General features: G+C 39.4%; 1 protein-coding gene across 1 annotated transcript in view; it reads left to right on the top strand.

Moving 5' to 3' along the window:
• nudt6 (nudix (nucleoside diphosphate linked moiety X)-type motif 6) overlaps positions 1-20,197 on the top strand; it is a 135,899-nt gene that overhangs the window by 48,573 nt on the left and 67,129 nt on the right. The window contains exon 3 of the mRNA XM_043674063.1: positions 17,014-17,069. Coding sequence (XP_043529998.1) covers positions 17,014-17,069 — 56 coding nt within the window. The remainder of the gene's footprint in view (positions 1-17,013; positions 17,070-20,197) is intronic.

The following is a 20,197-nucleotide window of genomic DNA, read 5'->3' as shown; positions in this document are numbered from 1 at the left end:
GCCCCCACCCCAGTCTGACCTTTCACCCTCACCTTGACCTCTTTCCACCTATCACATTTCCGACGCCCCTCCCCCAAGTCCCTCCTCCCTACCTTTTATCTTAGCCTGCTGGACAAACTTTCCTCATTCCTGAAGAAGGGCTTATGCCCGAAACGTCGATTCTCCTGTTCCCTGGATGCTGCCTGACCTGCTGCGCTTTTCCAGCAACACATTTCCAGCTCTGATCTCCAGCATCTGCAGACCTCACTTTCTCCACTGAGCTGAAGGTCCTACTTCTGCTCCTATACCTTTTTGTCTCCTTATTTAAGGCAGAATGTGACTGCATTGGAAGCAGTTCAGAGAAGGTTTACTGGACAAGCACTTGGAATGGCTGGGATGCCTTTTGAGAAAATTAAGATGGTAGGCTTGTATCTGCTAGAGTTTAGAAGAGTAAGGGGTGACTTGATTGAAGTATACATGAGGAATCATGACAGTCGATGTGGAAAGGGTGTTCCTCTTGTGGGTAAAATCTAGAACCAAGAACTACTGTTCAAAAGTAAGTGGTCATCTGTTTAAGACAATGAGGAGAATTATTTTTCTCTCACAGTAAAACAGTAGATGCAACCACTTGAATATTTTTAAGGTGGAGGTAGGTAGATGCTTGATAAGCAATGGGATGAAAGTTGTTTGTTGTAAGCGGGAATGTGGAATAATGAATGATGAAGCAGGCTAATAGTTTTGGAGTAGGAGAAATACCTATGTTCTATTAAGTCTCCTTAACAGAAATGCAGTGCTGAATTTTACTGGAATTCAGCTAAACGTCAATTTTGTTGAGTTTCAAGGATGGTCTCTCTGAGTGAAGCTTAGCAAGATTTCTCATGATACCTTCTCAAACTTGCCTCATTACTAATGCACCATGCCCCTCTGATTTCCTGCACATTGTATCCTCCCATTTACCATAGGCACACTCACACTATCTCATCTGCTACTCACACTAAGGCTCCATGTCTACCACTCTCACTATCACATTGTAACATCTTCCCTCACTCATTCTCACCCACTCAATCCCTACACCACTAATCCTGACCTCTGTTTTCTAGGTAAAAACAAAGACTGCAGATGCTGGAAACTAGATTCTAGATTAGAGTGGTGCTGGAAAAGCACAGCATGTCAGGCAACATCCGCGGAGCAGGAAAATCGACGTTTCGGGCAAAAGCTCTTTATCAGGAATAGAGGCAGGGTGCCTGCACAGTGGAGAGATAAATGAGAGGCGGGTTTGGTGGGGAGAAAGTAGCATAGAGTACAATAGGTGAGTGGGGGTGGGAATGGAGGTGATAGGTCAGAGAGGAGGGTAGAGTGGATAGGTGGAAAGGAAGGTACGCAGGTAGGACAGGTCATGGGGACGGTGCTGTGCTGGAAGGCTGGAGCTGGGGTGAGGTGGGGGAAGGGGAAATGAAGAAATCCACATTGATGCCATAGGGTAGAAGTGTTCCAAGGCAGAAGATGAGGTGTTCTTCCTCCAGGCGTCGGGTGGTGGGAAGCAGCGATGAAGGAGGCCCAAGGCCTGCATGTCCTTGGCAGAGTGGGAGCGGGAGTTGAAATGTTGGGCCATAGGGTGGTGGGGTTGATTGGTGCGGGTGTCCCGGAGATGTTCCCTAAAGCGCTCTGCTAGGAGGCGTCCAGTCTCCCCACTGTAGAGAAGACCGCATCGGGAGCAACGGATACAATAAATGATATTGGTGGATGTGCAGGTAAAACTTTGATGGATGTGGAAGGCTCCTTTGGGACCTTGGATGAAGGTGAGGGAGGAGGTGTGGGCGCAGGTTTTGCAATTCCTGCAGTGGCAGGAGGGTGTTGGGAAGGAAGGATGGGTTGTTGGGGGGTGTGGACCTGACCAGGTAGTCATGGAGGGAACGGTCTTTGCGGAAAGCGGAAATGAGTGGGGAGGGAAATATATCCCTGGTGGTGGGATCCGTTTGGAGGTGGCGGAAATGTCGTCCAATGATGTGGTTTGTGCGAAGATTGATAGGATGGAAGGTGAACACCAAGGGGTTCTGTTCTTGTTACGGTTGGAGGGGTGTGGTTTGAGGACGGAGGGGCAGGATGTGGACGAGATGCGTTGGAGGGCACCTTTAACCACATGGGAAGGGAAATTGCGGTCTCTAAAGAAGGAGGCCATCTGGTATGTTCTACTCATTCAGGACACCTCACTACCCGTCTTTCATCAGATTAGCCATTGGGCGAGCCACATTCATCTCACTCAATTCCACTCTTTGTTTCTTTCCGGAGGAAAAGACTCATTATTAAGCAAAAAGAGCCAACGAGGGAGGTAAGGTATTTGATATTCAGCTCTTTGCCACCTACAAAAAGAGGATCCTGACATTGACCACTGCAAGTGGCAGACATCTGTGCCCAAATCCCTGGACTGATATTGTTAGCTGCCCTTGACTTGCCCTTCAGTCAGGAAGACTTGGTTCTGTGTTTCCTTTGATTTGATTTAGGACTACTCCCCTTAGACTTTGAGAAGTGGACGTTTGATTGATGCATATGCAGTCTATTTGCTGCATAAACTGGTAACACAAGGTGCAGATAGTCTTAGAGTTGTACAGCATAGAAACAGATTCTTTGATCCAATTCGTCCATGCTGGCCAGGTATCATAAATTAATCTAGTCCGATTTGCCAGTATTTGTCCCATATCCCTCTAAACCCTTCTTATTCATGTACCCATCCAGATGCCTCTTAAATGTTGTAATTGTACCACTTCCTTTGGCAGTTCATTCCAAACGTACACCGTGCTGTGTGTGAAATAGTTGCCCTTTAAGTCTCTCTTAAATTTTCCCCTCTCATCTTAAAGCTATGCTCTCTAATGTTGGACTTGCCTATCCTGGGAAAAAGACCTTAGCTATTCACTCTATCCATGCCCTTCATGATTTTATAAACTTCTGTAAGGTCACCCCTCAACCTCTGACAATCTAAGGAAAATAGTCTCAGCCTATTGCTATAATACAAACCTCCAATCCTGGCAACATTCTTGTAAATCTTTTCTGCACCCTTTCAAATTTAATAATATCTTTCCTATAACAAGAAGACCAGCATTGAACAAAATATTCCAAAAGTGGCCTAACTAATGTCCTGTACAGCCGCAACATGACCTCCCAACTTCTATACTCAATGCACCGACTGATAAAGGCAAGTGTGCTAAATGCCTTCTTCACCATCTTGTCTATCTATGAATCCACGTTCAAGGAACTATGCACCTGCAGGTGTCTTTGTTTGACAACACGCCCCAGGACTCTACCATTAAGTGTATAATCCTGTCCTGACTTGCCTTCCAGAATACAACACCTCACATTTATCTAAATTAAACTCCATCTGCCACTCTTTGGTCCATCTGATCAAGGTCCCGTTGTACTCTGAGGTAACCTTCTTCACTGTCCACGCCGCCGCCAATTTTGGTATCATCAGCAAACTTATTAACCATTCCTCCTATATTCACATCCAAATCATTTATGTAAATGACAAAAACAGTTGACCCAGATCCTTGTAGCTCATCACTGGTCACAGACCTTCAGTCTAAAAAACAACCCTCCACCACCCCCTTCTGTCTCCTACCTTCAAGCCAGTTTTGTATCCAAATGGCTAGCTCTCCCTGGATTCCTTGCTAACCAGTTTACCAAGTGAAACCATGTTCCACGCCTTGGTGAAGTCCATATTGACAACGTCCATCCACTCTACATCATCAATTTTCTTTTGCACTTCTTTAAAATCCTCAATCAAGTTAGTGAGATACGATTTCCCACGCAGAAAGCTATGTTGACTATCTCTAACCAGTCCTTGCCTTTCCAAATACATGTAAATCCTGTCCCTCAGAATCCCCTTGAACAACTTAACCACCACTAACGTCAGACTCACCAGTTTATAGTTCCCTGGCTTTTCCTTACCATGTTAGGATACAGATATCTCAGCTAGGGGCCCAGCAATCACTTAATCTTCCCACAAAGTTCTAGGATACACCTAATCATGTTCTGGATTAGTGGTGCTGGAAGAGCACAGCAGTTCAGGCAGCATCCGAGGGGCAGTAAAATCAACATTTTGGGCAAAAGCCCTTCATCAGGAAACGTCGATTTTACTGCTCCTCGGATGCTGCCCGAACTGCTGTGCTCTTCCAGCACCACTCATCCAGAATCTGGTTTCCAGCATCTGCAGTATTGTTTTTACCTACACCTAATCATGTCCCGGGGATTTATCCACCTTTATGCATTTTAAAATGTTAAGCACCTCCTCCTCTGTAATAAAGAACAGAGAAAATTTACAGCCCAGGAACAGGCCCTTTGGCCCTCCAAGCCTGAGCCGATCCAAATCCACTGTCAAAACCTATCACCCAATTCCGAAGCATCTCTATCCCTCTGCTCCCCATCTACTCATGTATTTGTCCAGACATACCTTAAATGAATCTACCGCGCCTGCCTCTATTACCTCTGCTGGCAACGCGTTCCAGGCACCTCTCACCTTGAACACATGACTTTTTGTTATTGCATCCCTCACCCTGGGAAAAAGCTTATCTTTGTCTACCCTGTCTAAACCCTCATGATGTTGTAGACCTCATTTAGGTCCCCTGTCAATCTCCTTTTTTCTAATGAAAATCCTAACCTACTCAACCTCTCTTCATACCTAGCACCTTCCATACCAGGCAACATCCTCGTAAACCTTCTCTACACCCTCTCCAAAGTGTCCACATTTTGGTAATGTGGCGACCAGAACTGTACACAGTATTCCAAATGCGGCCGAACCAAAGTCTTGTACAATTTTAACATGACCTGCCAGCTCTTGTACTCAATACTCCATCCGATGAAGGCAAGCGTACCATATGCCTTCTTGACCACACTATCCACCTGTGTTGCCACCTTCAGGGTACAATGGACCTGAACTCCCAGATCTCTCTGCTCAACAACTTTTCCCAAGGCTCTTCCGTTTACTGTACAATTCCCTGTAGAATTAGACTTCCCAAAGTGCATCACCTCATATTTGCCTGGATTGAACTCCATCTGCCTCTTCTCTGCCCATCTCTCACACCTAATCTATATTTTCCTCTATTCTTTGACAATCCCCTTGCTTTCTGCTACTCCACCAATCTTTGCGTCATCTGCAAACTTGCTGATCAGACCAACACTGATCCCTGTCGAACATCACTGGTCACCTTTCTCCATTTCGAGAAACTCCCTTCAACTACTACTCTCTGTCTCCTGTTGCTCAACCAGTTCTTTGTCCACCTAGTTAGAACACCCTGCACACCATGTGACTTCACTTTCTCCATTAGTTTACAATGGGGAACCTTATCAAACACCTTACTAACGTCCATGTATATGACATCTGCAGCCCTTCCTTCATCTATCAACTTGGTCACTTCCTCAAAGAACTCTAATAAGTTGGTAAGGCACGATCTACCCCGTACAAAACCATGTTAATATGGACACTTTTTCAAGCTAGCACTCTTGAAATAACTCCACGATGCCCAGTATCCCGTCACCAAGTCTCTCTTTATTTACAGATGCATAATACATGACACTAATCCATCTAGCATAGAGCCAGCTCTTAGAGTAAGCAGTAGCCCTGACACTCCTGTTTATTTTTTTTTTAGTGCCCTTCACATCAAAGGGCAATGCGTCTCCTGTTTAATTTTTGACACTCCTGTTTATATCTGTAAGCCAGGGCTCCCTGTTAAACTAGGTTAACAGCCGCAATCAGGAAACTCATATTCTATGAGATCCACCTGGCTGACATTGTGCCAATCACTACAGCTTATTTCTCCAAGTTCTCTAGCTTCCATGCCCTTCTCCACTGTAAATACTGATGCAAGACACTTGTTTCGTGTCTCACCAATCTCCTGTGGTTATACATATAGATAGCCTTGTTGATCTTTAAGGGGCCTTATTCTCTCCCTAGCTACCTTTTGCCCTTAATGGATTTGTAGAATCTCTTTAGATTTTCCTTAACCCGATTTGCCAAAGCTATCTTGTCCCCTTTTTGCCCTCCTGATTTCCCTCTTGAGTACTCTCCAACTGCCCTTATGCTCCTTAAGGGATTCACTTCATCTCAGCTGTCTACATCTGCCATATGCCTCCTTTTCTTTTCTCTCTAGTCATCCAACATACCCTACACCTACCAGCCTTGTCCATCACAGTAATAGAAACTTACTGCATCTGGGCTCTCATTATCTCTCTTTTGAAGCCTCCCATTTTCCAGCTGTCCTTTTACCTGCGATTAATTTCTCCGGATCAACTTTTGAAAGTTCTTGCCTAATACCATCAAAATTTGCCTTACTCCAATTTTGATCTTTAACCTTTAGATTAGGTATACCCTTTCCCATAACTACTTAAAACTAATAGAATTATGATCATTAGCCCCAAAGTGCTCCCTCACAGATATCTCAGACACTTGCCCTGCCTTATTTCCCAAGAGAAGGTCACATTTTTCTCCTTCTCTAGTAGGTACATCCGCATACTGAGAAAAAAAAAATTCTTGTGCACCCTTAACAAATTTCTCACCGTCCAGTCCCTTAATATTATGGCAGTCCCAATCTATGTTTGGTATATTAAAATCACTTATTGTTACAACCCTATCATTCTTAAAGATATCTGAGACCTCCTTACAAATTTGCTTCTCAATTTCCCACAGTTGGGGGGCCAAAATGAAAGCTGTGGCAGCCAGAAAAATGTCTTCACTGACTGTCCACAAGCTCCTTGTTCCTCTGCAGCTTATGCAGTTGTTGTTCCCACACTTATCAGATAACATTAGCATAACCAATCATGCTGGCTTGTTTCTAAACTATACATCGTCTGCCACGCTAATTCCCTCCATTACACTTAACCTATCACATTACAATACCATCGTCTTCAGTATTAGCTCGTCTATCAGTGATTTAACTAGCCTATCACAGTGCAGTGCACTACCATTATCTGTAACTGGAGGGGGATAAAATAAGCACTACCGCACTTAGGTGGTAGTGTGGGGGTTAAATTTTTTAAAAAAAAAATAAATAAATAAATAAATAAATAAATAAATAAATTGTTCTGGAGGGCTCTCAAAAAAAAAAATTTAAAAAAAAAAATATCTGTAACTGGAGGGGGATAAAATAAGCACTACCGCACTTAGGTGGTAGTGTGGGGGTTAAAATAAAAAAAACAGGTGTGCTTGCCCTTTGAGGTGAAGGGCAGTGTTTGTCACTGGCCACTTGAGTGTTTGCCTATTGTGGAAAAAAAAGAAATCTGTAACTGGAGCTCTGTAATTTGATTCTGGGCATGCATTTCAACACTATGTTAACTACATAACTGCCAGAGTAACTTCCATAGCAGTAACATTTCAATGATAGGTGCCGGTGTGATCTAAAATGTAGCAGAACTCTATTGAAGTTCAGAAGCATATTTGGATTCAAGCCGGACCCTAAAAGTGTGATAAAGCTGGTAAAATGTCTAACGTAAACATCTATGGGTAGGGTTGTGCGGTCACTGCCAATGAATATGTCCTGAGATGGGATATTGGTGACTGTTGTTTAGATTAGATTAGATTAGATTACTTACAGTGTGGAAACAGGCCCTTCGGCCCAACAAGTCCACACTGACCCGCTGAAGCGCAACCCACCCATACCCCTACATCTACCCCTTACCTAACACTACTGGCAATTTAGCATGGCCAATTCACCTGACCTGCACATCTTTGGACTGTGGGAGGAAACCGGAGCACCCGGAGGAAACCCACGCAGACACGGGGAGAATGTGCAAACTCCACACAGTCAGTCCTGAGGCGGGAATGTTAATGATGGAGAACGTATTTGAGATTTGGTAGGGGTGTGAGAAGGCATAGCATTGTCACTGAGAGGAAATTGATTAGTATTAGAATTGACATCCATTTAAAACAATGTAAGTGAAGGAATTGAAGGGTGTGAATCTTCAGTTGTTGATGAGAAAGAGGCTAGAAATATGCTTGATATTTTGTGTTCATCTCTGCAACCCTGCTGGAGTGGCATTGGAAAGTGCAAAAGTTCTAGTGTAAATGGTAAGTTTGCAATTTAAGGCATAGTCACCATCAAGCTTATCTACTTTGTGCTAGCTGAAAGCTTTGATTCATGGTGTTTGAAAAGGAGAAAATAGAAACAACTGTTAATATTTTAAATTTAGACAAAGGCTGTGATGAGACTCTAGACTAGCCACAATCAACTGAGCAAGTCTGTTAATAAATGAAACAAGATCCTGTGCAGGGTGTCTATGAATAATTTAATATAAATACAGCTTATATTCACAAGGGACAAGAATTCTACTTTCCAAAAACTAACAGCCACAACACCATGAAACTCAAAGGAAAAGCATGCAGTAATGCAAAAAATAGCACAGCTTCTATCCAATGGGAGAAATACAAAGAACAGGAGAGGATGAAAAGAATTACCAGGAGGTATAAAAAGAAAAAATGAAAAGAAACTTGAAAGGCATATCAAAATCAACACAAATATTTTAAATGATGGTCAGAAGTAACATGGGCTCCTTTCCAATGTTGCCAATGAAAATAAGGAAATGTCAGAAATATTGAATTACTTTGCATTCCTATTTACAGTAAAGGAAGATGTCTGCATGCAAGGTATCCCATGGAAAATAATAATGAATCCAGTTTAGGGACCAAACAAAAAGTTCTTTATGAAAAATTTAAGAAAATAATTACATTGAAGAGTGAATTAATCTGATCCTGGGAATTTATCAAAGTTTTTATAGGAAGTAGGTGGGAAGTTCGCAGATATCCGAACTATAATCTTGCCATGTTATCTTGATTTGGGAACTGTTCCTTAAGATTGGAAAATTGGATATATTAATTTGTTACTTAAGAAAGGTGAAAAAGGAAACCAGGGAACTATAAGCTAGAGAGCCTTACATGTGTTACCAGGAAATTACAAGTCTGTGTGTAGTTAAAGATAAAGTGACTGAATACCTTGAAACTTTTCAGCTGACCAGAGGGACACAGCATGAGGCTCTCGAAGGGGAGTTCAAGTCTCACCAACCTTATTTAGTTTTTTCAAGAGATTGCAGGGGAATAGCAATTTATGTGAACCACGAGAAGACATTTGATAAGAGACTTTTAGCAAAGTTGAAACCCATGAAACTGAAGTCAGATTATGATCTGGTGGTGAAATACTTCCTAAAAGAATAACAATAATAATGCTACTATTGGCATCTTTCAAGGATCAATATTGGAACCTCAACTATTTAGAATGATACAAAATCAAAGGTGGTGTAGATTGAAACACATAATTACAAAGATACTCGTATAGTAAGTGAATGAGCAGAATCGTAGTAGTTGGTTTCAGTGTAGGAAAATGTGAAGTTATTGAAATTGGAATAGGTAGGATAGAACAAAATAAATTCTAAATGGTGAAAATTTAAACATAGACTTGGAGTTTAAATTTACACCTGGGCGTGTGGTAAAGGTTAAGGTGAGCCCACCTACATTTGACCAGCTCACTCAGCAGCCATTTAACATCCTTTGGAACATAATTGGCTTGAAGTGGGGTTTCTGCTTCCTATTGGAAGGACATATTGTCCCAATAGTGCCACCAGGATTGGTATCCAATATTGGATACAAGGAAAGTGAACTGTGGTGGCACCCATACTGTGAAATTTAGAAGGTAAGCAGATGGTTTTACCAGGGGGAGCAGATAGAATTGACAGAGAAGCCAGTTGCTTGCTCCTAAAAAAATTGTTTCCTCGTGATACGTTTCTCTGCTAGTGATCAGGACTTGCTACGCATTAAAACCATAGTTGTTAGTTTTATGTTATATGGTTACATAGTATAACATGTTAATACACTGAAGTTGACCTCTTAGATTCATCATCCTTTGTAAACGTCTCATGTTGAAAGCCATTGTGTGAATCTGCTTTGTGCTTTTGGAATTGACTAACAGCCATACTCAGGTTTGAGTACAGCCCTTAATTCTGCATCTCACATCCGATTTGTAAGATTATTATTCTATCTTGTGTAAATCTGCCTTTGAGGCAAGTTGACCTATGAATTCTGTTCAATTGAAACTTAAAGTCTGCACCATGCTATTTCAAATCACTTTGTTAACTGATCGAAGAATAATTTCTTTGACATTGCTTACTAAAAACATGTACCATTTATAGCCCAATAAACTAAATAGAAGCATTTGAAACTATTTCAAAACGTATCTTGAAGACCACGCCCTCCTCCCTGCATGTGTTTACAGTAAGTATACAGTTTAAACTGACTTCAGCTGAACTTTCACATCTGTTTCCAGCACGAAGACCAATTACATGTTTCTCTTCAGCACAAAACCTATTTATTCAGAGGGAGGAATAGGAAAATATAATGCAAAACAAATTAATTCAAGAATAAAAAGAAATGTAATAAAAAATGTTACAATTAAACTTTAAAAACCTTAAGAGTCACACTGAGGAAATGACTGACTTAAGCGAAAATAAAATAATCAGCTTTTTATTAGGCAAATAAAAAATATTTAAGCTACAACAATTATCAATCCTTTGGCCCGACATATGTCACAGAGGTATGATCTAAAAACACCAAGATAGAGAAAGAACTGTTAGGAGAATTAAAAAGATAAGTTTTAAAGAATGTGAGGGAGTTGGAAAGATAGCACTGTTGGAGAGAGAGAATTCCAAAGCATGAGATTAGGTGACTAAAGGCCAAATCGCCAATCGTGTGTCAAAATGGATGGGCTCAAAGTCAGAAAAAGAAAGAATTTGATGGAGGAGGTGAGTAGACAAGAGTTAATTGTAAGGTTGGATGAGATTACAAAAAGGAGGAATGGGATCATTAAAAGATTTATTAAATTAATGTATTAAGACATGGTGTAGGTCAGCGAAGAGAGGTAATGGGCTAGATTGACTTAGTGCAGGATTAGATAAGGTTAGTAGAGGGTTCAATCTAACTGTGTTTAAAGAAGTTAGAGGTTAGGCAACTAAGTAAGAAAGCATTAATATAAATAGGGAAAACGCTGGAAATATTCAGCAGGTCATTCAGTATCTGCAGATTTTCAATTAATATTTCAGGTCAACGAGGTCATCAGAAGTGGAAAAAGAAAACAGACTTCCAATATAGAGGCAAAGAAAATGAAAGGGGAGGATAGGACGAAAGGGGTAATCTATGATAGGGTGTTAAAAAGGTGACATTAAGTAGCAAAAGCAATAAGAGTTCAAGGCAAACCAGATTGGTAGTGGGGTGCTTGTGAAAAGAAATAAAAAATTGGTGCTAGAGGAGGTGTAAATGGGTTATTAGTGAAATTGCCATCAATTGCTGCCAAAAGAAAAGTAGGGGCAGTGGTTATGAACTGAGGTACATTTTCATTTCATTTTCAGTTTTGATGCCAATCTGACATGAACTTTCTTCACTCTTCATGTAGTACAGACCTGCCTGGTGCTTTCACTCCTTTTAGTTTTTTTTCCAGTTTCCAGCATTTGCAGTCTTTTGATTAATGCATTATTGAGATTGGAAATGACAAAGATGAAAATATCAGTGGAAGATGGGATGAAGCGGAGGAGAGCACTTTTATGAAAGTGAATATAGCTGGAGAAAACATGGAATCTAAAGATAAGTTCAGGATCAATTAATACCAGTTTTTAAACAGTAGTACAACTGGAGACCAACTGGCTAGTAAAGAATAATGGAATTGATTGCAAAAGTTTGTTTATGCCCTAGACTGAGACCAGACATCTGTTCCTTAAGGCACTTGCATCACGGCATATGACATTCCAGTATAAAGATCTCTCCTTCAGTCACATTCTTAGTGTGATGGGCTTAGTGTAGTGTTTTCAGTTAGTTAGCAATGTCTAAGCAATATACATAAATATCAGTAAGAACAAAATGTGAACTTTGAGATTTTGGAGAAGATTTATAGCTCAGGTTGTGGATCAGGTTGTACATTTGCTGACTGGGCTGGTAGATTTGATCTCAGATGTTGCGTCACCATGCTAGGTAACATCATTAGTGAGTCTACGATGAAGCTTTGGTGTTCTGTCCCACTTGCTATTTATCTATCTCAGTTTGTTGTGGTCAGTGATATTATTTCTGGTACTGTTTCTGAGAGGTTGGTAAATAGGGTCCAAATCTATATGTTTGCTAATGGTGTTCAGGCCTACAAGAAAAACTGGCCAAGCTCTCTCACAGCAAAACACAAACAATTCAGAGACGTGGATAAAGAACCTGTCTGACTGATCACTCACAGACACGGAAAGAGCCGTCCTAGTATGAGGGATGAACTTCAACCACAGGGACGCGGATAAAAAGGACTTCCTAACGGCACTGGAATCCACCCTGAAAGACAATGGACTTACAGAAGAAACCCAGTAGGCCATATGACAGACAGTAGCACCAACACTAAGCAGAAAGGAAAAAAGGAACACCCTCAACACACTGGAAGGAAAGCACTGGAAGGACTGAGAAAAGACAGAAATATCATAATTCTACCGATAGACAAAGGGTACATGACCATCATCCTGAACAGGACACAATACATTGAGAAAGCAAACACACTACTCACAGATATCAATACCTACCAACAGGTGGCGATGGACCCTGCTCCACAGCTAGAAAACAGCATGACAGTGACCCTGCAGAAACGACATAAGATAGATGACATTAATAAGACAGACCTCCAAAGATGAAATCTGAAGGATCCAACACACCCTGTTTCTACAGATTACCATAAGTACATAAACAAGGGGCCCCCTCAGGCCCATAGTCTCACTTCCCAGTACACCGCCATACAGACTAGCAAAGGAACTGCAACACAAACTGAAACACCTAGTAGAAGACTCAGCCCACTCCATCCACTCCACCCAGGAATTCCTTAACATCATCAAAGACACCAAGATAAAGGACGACGAGGTCATGGTTTCATTCGACGTGACTGCACTATTCACATCAATAAACATCACCCTAGCCAAAGAAACACTGGCCTTGCTGCTAGACGAATGAATGACACAAATACCTGACAGCACCAACTCCATCACCAAACTCCATCAGCATCCTCAAACTAGTAGACCTGTGCCTCACAATCCACTTCACTTCAATGACAAAATCTACAAACAAATCAACGGGACGTCAATGGGATTACCAATATAAGGACTTTTAGCAGAAGCAGGTATACAGATTTTAGAACAAGTTGTGATGTTGAGTATTGGAACTACAAATCCAAAAGTTCTACACACTATCAGGTATACCAAGAGTTTTTGAAAGCAACAAATCAAAAAATATCTACTGGTGAAGTAAAAGAAAAACTGAAATTCTGAGAAATATCATGTTTCAGACAAAACTTTGAACTTTTTTTCAATGGAAAAATGTGGCAATTGAAGCATTATGAATGACTTAAGAAACACACAAAAAAGAATGATTCTTAATAGACTGCTAATTCTAGATTTGTCTACATCCTTTAGCAAACCCTGAAAACTATTTTTTTGGGGATGCCTATTACTTTGACATAAAACTTGAGATTAATTTAGCGTATGTGAATAAAACTAAATCAACCAATTGGCCTTAATGATTTTTTTTTCACTAATTTCTTTTTGAATACTTTCAATCTCAACCATATAGACTTTCTGTCAAGTTGGTGAATGAACTACCTACCATATGTTGTCCCTTTAACCAAAACTGATATATACACAATGAGACATCCATCTGGATTGTCTTGAGGTGTGGGTGTCTGCACAACCACTGCCCCTGAGGCAGTTTACTCTTTATCATTAAGGCTTTTCAATCCCTTATGTATTGCAACACCCATTCACTTACACCTGCACATAGTAGGTTATCAAATACAGCTATCTACTATTGTATCTAAGACCTCTCTGTTCAGATTTCATTCTAGACTGGTCTTCTCTCTTTGTTACTGATATCAGAGTCATGAAATTAGTTACATGATCTTGAACTACATGAATCTCATTATACCAAACTACATTCACTGATGAATTTAATTAAAGTTCAGTGTTCTACGATTTTTATTATTCATTCATAGGATGAGGGCATTGCTGGCTAGGCCAGAATTTATTGCCCATCCCCTTATTGCCAAAAAGGCAGTTTAGAGTCAACCACATTTTGCTTTGCTAACCTCCGTTTTTCCATTTGGACCTGAAGATTAACTGTGAACTATTATGTAAATATACATATGTCTAAGTGGCTGTTTTATTAAAATACATTTTATATTTATCAAAGCAGTCATTTTTTTTTGATGTTTCAGAGACTGACTCTTTCTCCAGTCAATGTACTCACCTTTTCTCAGGAATATTTCTGGCTTGGTTTTTAATCCAAGTTGCAGGTTCTGTGGTATAATGTTTTCTAGAAATATTTATGATTCACAACAGAGCTGGCCTCATTATAACTTTCAGCAGTACAAGATTTCAAAAGGGAACATTTGTTATGTGTAATGTATGTGGAGAAAAGCCAATTTTCAAAGGCTAACATTTGCAAAGGTTGATTGGAAACAGCAATTTTAAAGTAAATTCATGACAAAGCAGTGGAAGGCATTCAAAGAGGAAATAGTGAGAATACAGAACAAATATATTCCCACAAAGAAAAACAATACTGTATTCTCAAATCTAGTGCTCTTTGAATATTAAGGGATGTAAGGCTAGAATGAGAAACAAAAAGAACCTGGAGACATGAGAGCTTAATACAGCATAATTCCTCTAACATCATAGAAAGTGCAACAAAAAAAAGGAAATTAGGAGCAAAAGGTGTTTGGAAAAAAAGCTGACAAGTAAAATTAAGAAAATCCAAGGATGTTAGTAAATACATGAATAGCAAGAAGATAACCAGAAAGGGGAGGATCATTTTTTTTAAATAGGAAGGTCATGTCTGATGACTTGATTGAATTTTGAGGAGGTCAATGAGGGTCACACAATTGATCTGGTTCAAAATGTATTTTAGGGAGGCTTTTAACAAGGTTTAGACCTTTAAACAAGGTTTAGCTCACCCTAGTTAACCTAAATGCCAAGTTGGATCCAAAATTGCCTGAGTGGCAAAAAGTAAAGGGTAATGGTTGACAGGCATTTTTGAGACACTAAAAAGCTGTTTCTATGGAGACCACAGGGATAAGTACTATATCCTTGCAACGTATATATCAATGGTTTATATTTAAATGTAGGGAACATTATTAAGCAGTTTGTGGATGATGTGAAAATTGGCTTTTGAGAAAGTGAGGAAGAAAGCTTTAAAGCTATATTAATGGACTGGTCAGGTGAATTTTAAAAAATGGAAAATAGAACTCCATCCAGAGAAATGGAGATAATGCATTTGGGAAAAGAAAACGAGCCAAGATAATGCACAATAAATAGAACACTGGGAAGTGTAAAGTAGAGGGATCTTAGACTGCTTGTCCACAGATTCCTGAAGGTAGCAAGACTTAAGATAGTTAAAATCACTAAGGCGGGGGGGGGGGGGGGGGAAGAAGGGGGTATTTCCTTTAATAGATGAGGTATAGAATATTAGTCCAGTGAAGTTGTGCTAGATTTGTAAACACACTTATTAGACCATAACTAGGACTCTAGTCACCCCAATACAGAAATGCTATGATTGTACTAGAGAAAATAAAATGGAGATTTATGAGGCTATTACCAGGACTTCAAATTTTTAGCTCTGGGGAAAGGTTGAACAGACTGGGATTGTTTTCTCTGCAATTGAAGCAGTTGATTGGAGACTTAATTGAGAAGTAATAAATTATGAGGTGCATAGGTACAATGGATAAAAGGGGCCCAAGCCCTTAACAGAGAGGTCAATTACCGAAGGAAATTAATTTACAGTAGTTAGTAGGATTAGAGAAAGATGAGATTTTTTCTTTTCATCCAGTGAATAGACAACATCCCTGTCTGAAAGGGAAATAGAGGTGAAAATATTCATCACATTTAAAAAAGACTTTGATATTCACTTGAAAAACCATAACCTAAAGTGTTATTGACCAACAGCTTGTGTACCTAATTTTCTAGTGTAGGCTACTATGATTCTAAGAAATGGTTTGCTGCAAGTTTGTATCTACTATAAATACCTTATTAGGTCCAGTGACATTAGTTTTTTACTTTCATCAGAGTCTTATTTTCACATTGCCCAGTATCTAATTTTACGAAATAACTACCTGAAAGTCACCATTCGTATACTTATCAGTTAACTGATGTCTTCTATGATAAACTTAAATGGAGAATATGCAAAGCTTTTTTTGAACTTCTGAGAAAAGCAAACTCAAACCAACAGTATGTGAGTGAAGGAGAGACAGCTTACGAGAAGTAAAACACTTTTGAAAGTCACACTGCATATTCTGATGATGTATCACTGGACTTGAAATGTTAACTTGTTTCTGTCTCCACAGATGCTGCCAGACCTATTGAGTTTCTCCAACACTCTGTCTTTGTTTCTTTTGTTCTTTGTTTTTCTTTTGTTTTATGATGGATTCTGATGGTTACAGCACTGCCTTTGTGAATTATTAGTGTTTCTTTATCTACCTGAATAAATCAAGAAAATGTGTTTTTTTTTAAATACTTAACTTTATTTGGGAGATCACTTAAAGGAAGGGATGAGATAAATATTTTCACAGGACTACCAAGTGTAGCATTGAAAAAGACAGGTCACTATTGCTTGGTTCTCCTGTTTTAAGAAGTTTCTGAGGCTTGTTACGCAAAAAGTCCACCCTAAAAATATTACAACTACCGAGCAGAGGCTAAGACTCTTGACCCAGAAGTATGGCCACTTCAGTGGCTGATTGAAGTCCCTACCTTGGCAGGACCCCAAAACAAGGCAGAAAAGGAAACCTGGGCAATCTAGTTCTCTACTTCCACACCTTTACATCCACAACCTAGCAACCTTAGAATAAACACTAACATTTGAAGATATTAACTTATAAAAAGGACACTCAGGTTTTACTTTATGTAATAATTTTTTGCAGAAATTTATTTCATGCTAATCTCCTGTGATCTCCAAATCCTGTACTGCAAATTGGGCACGTATTCAGGCTTTGTTTCTTGTCCATCCTGCAGGTGCTGTGTTTGATGAAGCCACTGGTAAAGTTCTGGTTGTGCAAGATAAAAATAAGGTAAATTGAATGGCAATAACACATTACATTCCTGTTGGGTAAGCCTGACATTCCAAGAAAAAGCCAATTATTGGTGCATGACAGTGTTTGTCTGATTGTTGCTAGAAAAATTCAATACAGTGGGTTCTGATATAATGCAATAGTTCCGTTCTTGTGTAACCTCGCATTATAAAAAAATCGCAATAGTCGTGCCACCTAAGCTAATGGGGCCGGAATTGCATTATAGTCAATACAGGTAAGGAACGTTCACGTTTCACAAATAACAGTCTAAATTCTTCAGTTGTGATAAAGCCAATTCATGTTGAAGAAACACGCGTTATAGCAGAACCAACTGTAACTCATAATCATATACCAGTCAGATAATTGATGTCCAGTGTGAAGCACTTACTTAAATGGGGAACAGATACGGCTGCATTTGACATTCTGCACAAAAATTAGGAAAATCTACTCATTGTGACTTTATGCTTCCATCCACAATATTACCAAACTAAATTATCTGGATTTAAGAATTAGGGTACAAGTTAACAGCTGGAGAACTTACCAAAAATCAAGCATAGCAAAGTAACGATCGAGCCCTCCACTATCACCTGATGAAGAAGCGTCGCTCCGAAAGCTAGTGTGTTTCCAATTAAACCTGTTGGACTATAACCTGGTGTTGTGTGATTTTTAACTTTGTACACCCCAGTCCAAATCACCCCAGTTGCATCTCCAAATCATGATTATATGGAAAAAGTATGCTAAGAGTAACTCGTTTATTTTGGCTGAGGAATAAAGTATGAAAAAACATCGAGATGTATTTATGTCTCATCTCAACTTCATTAGTGAAAGTCTGCAATTTGTTTTAACTAAGCTGATCAACACCAGTTTTAAACATAAAATGAATTCTTGGCTTGCACACCTCCATGAAGAGCAATGTAGAAAGGGAATTGAAGGAGGGATAATACTGCAACACCACAAATCTGTGATATGTTCCGCATTCCTATTGTATAAATGTGTAGGAAATCAGTAGAAAAATATCTGTGTAAATGGAGATGTCCCAGGAGAAGGCTAAAAAAAACTCACACCCTGTCCTCAGGCGTCATCTTGAGCTGTTCATGGAAATAATATATATATTTGGATTATAAAACGCACAGGAAACATATAAATTGTAGTAAAAAAAATTTTTCCACCTTATGTCTAAATATCATTAACATTCAGCAGTAGCTACACGAGGAGATACAGATTAATGTGTAGGCTGTACACTCAAATGCCATATGGCTTTTTTCATCTTTTTATGCTTATATTTCATTTTAAATGATATCTGGATGAGCAAAATAGATGGATCAAGAAATGGCAGATAGGTTTTATTGCTGCTATCAGTAAGTTAGTACTCAAGGATTAAATCATGTTTGTGAGTTAGATGTTATCTGCCTCTGCTAGTTCTGTTTGGGGATGGGATATGTAAAATAGGGTGGGTGTCCAGGCCACCATAATCCCAACTGTTCCCTGGTAATTCCTATATTACAGGAGTTGGGGCAGATGCCAAAGTTGGCAGCTTGTCTGCCATACTTAAATAAACATAAAATAAGGATGAATAATATTGTGGAAAGTTCAATGTTCTCCATTATAAACCTGCCCATGCAAAATACGCACTTTTTGTTTCAGGTTTTAAAATGTTGGGAACATAGTTGGGATAGTGCTCTTTGTGCATCCAATCACCCCCTTCAGTTCACATTTTACCTCCCTTTCCCCATTCCTGGACTTGAAAACCCATCAATCCACCTATTCTACTTTTTCTAAGCAAGGCATTGACAATACTTTGATTTAATTTCAGTGAATAATAAATCAGTTTTCACGCAGGTAACCTGCAGCATATGATTTCAAAATCTGACAGTCCTTCTTGACAACTTATGCAATCTGTTTGCATTTGCACAGCAACTCAAAAATTTCTGCACAGGCTGAATGCAAGTTAGGCATCCATGTTTACACTGCCAAACAAAACAAGTTGAAGGGGCTGCACACTTAAGAGAGTTCAGGCAATTTGTTGAAAAAACAAAATTATAAAATATTTTGATTTGGACTCAAACCGTTATTGGAGTAGTTATGATGTCCAGGAGAATCTCATACTTTTGTTGACAAGTTTTACAGCATAAGAACTACAGAATAATTTGTGATATGTTAGCACACCCAAATGTTTTTGTTACCCATTTAGGTACAGAGTAGCTACATTTGAAATTACCGGTATCTTAAGAGGGGAACATTTAATTTACAGGACCCCAATACACACTGCAGTTGATAGTATTCAGTAGCTCCAGTCCAAGGAAATCCTATTTCGTTAAAGGTTTTGTGATATATACATGTCTCTTTCATATGATCCTGTTTTGTTTCTGATATCAATGTTTTGTATGTTGAATTGGTAGTTTATGTTTCGCCAACAATTTAAAGAAATGCACTAGAACTGGGGTGACAAATTTCATTCCTTTGCTTTTTACGACTAAATCTTTGGCTTGGATTTCCATAGAGTTGTGAAGATTGTGAAAATCTTAAAAACTGGCAGTGAAGACCTGGATTTAAATTGCCGTAGTTGTTTAAAAGACCAATCCTCCACAAATGAAAAAAAAATTATGTGCCTGTGTCTGTAACAGTTGAAAGATCTCAAATGACCAAGTTATTCAAATAACCAGCTTTTAAAAATTGGGGGAAAAAAGTCTATCTGTGCCTGAGAGAGATGAAAAAATGTTCTAGTCATTCCAATAGCTGTTTATTAACATGGTCAAAAGTGTTATTGTTATGGTATTATTAATACTTTTCTGAAGAAGGGCTCATGCCCAAAACGTCGATTCTCTTGCTCCTTGGATGCTGCCTGACCTGCTGCGCTTTTCCAGCAACACATTTTCAGCTCTGATCTCCAGCATCTGCAGTCCTCACTTTCTCCTATTATTAATACCTGACAGCTTCATAAATGATGGTTACAGAAACTGTAAATTCACAGTTTAATTGACTGTTGTAATAAATTATTAGACGATTAGCTATATTTGATGCAGGATAGTGAATATAAACACTTGTTTTTATCAGGGATTAAGGCCTTGAAGGGATTTAAAAGCACTGAATGGATTTTCACAAATGAGAGTGATTTTCTTTTAATGTAG

Source organism: Chiloscyllium plagiosum, chromosome 32 (assembly GCF_004010195.1).
Source record: "Chiloscyllium plagiosum isolate BGI_BamShark_2017 chromosome 32, ASM401019v2, whole genome shotgun sequence".
NCBI classification, from domain to species: Eukaryota; Metazoa; Chordata; class Chondrichthyes; order Orectolobiformes; family Hemiscylliidae; genus Chiloscyllium; species Chiloscyllium plagiosum.
This window is presented reverse-complemented; position numbering and strand designations above follow the sequence as displayed.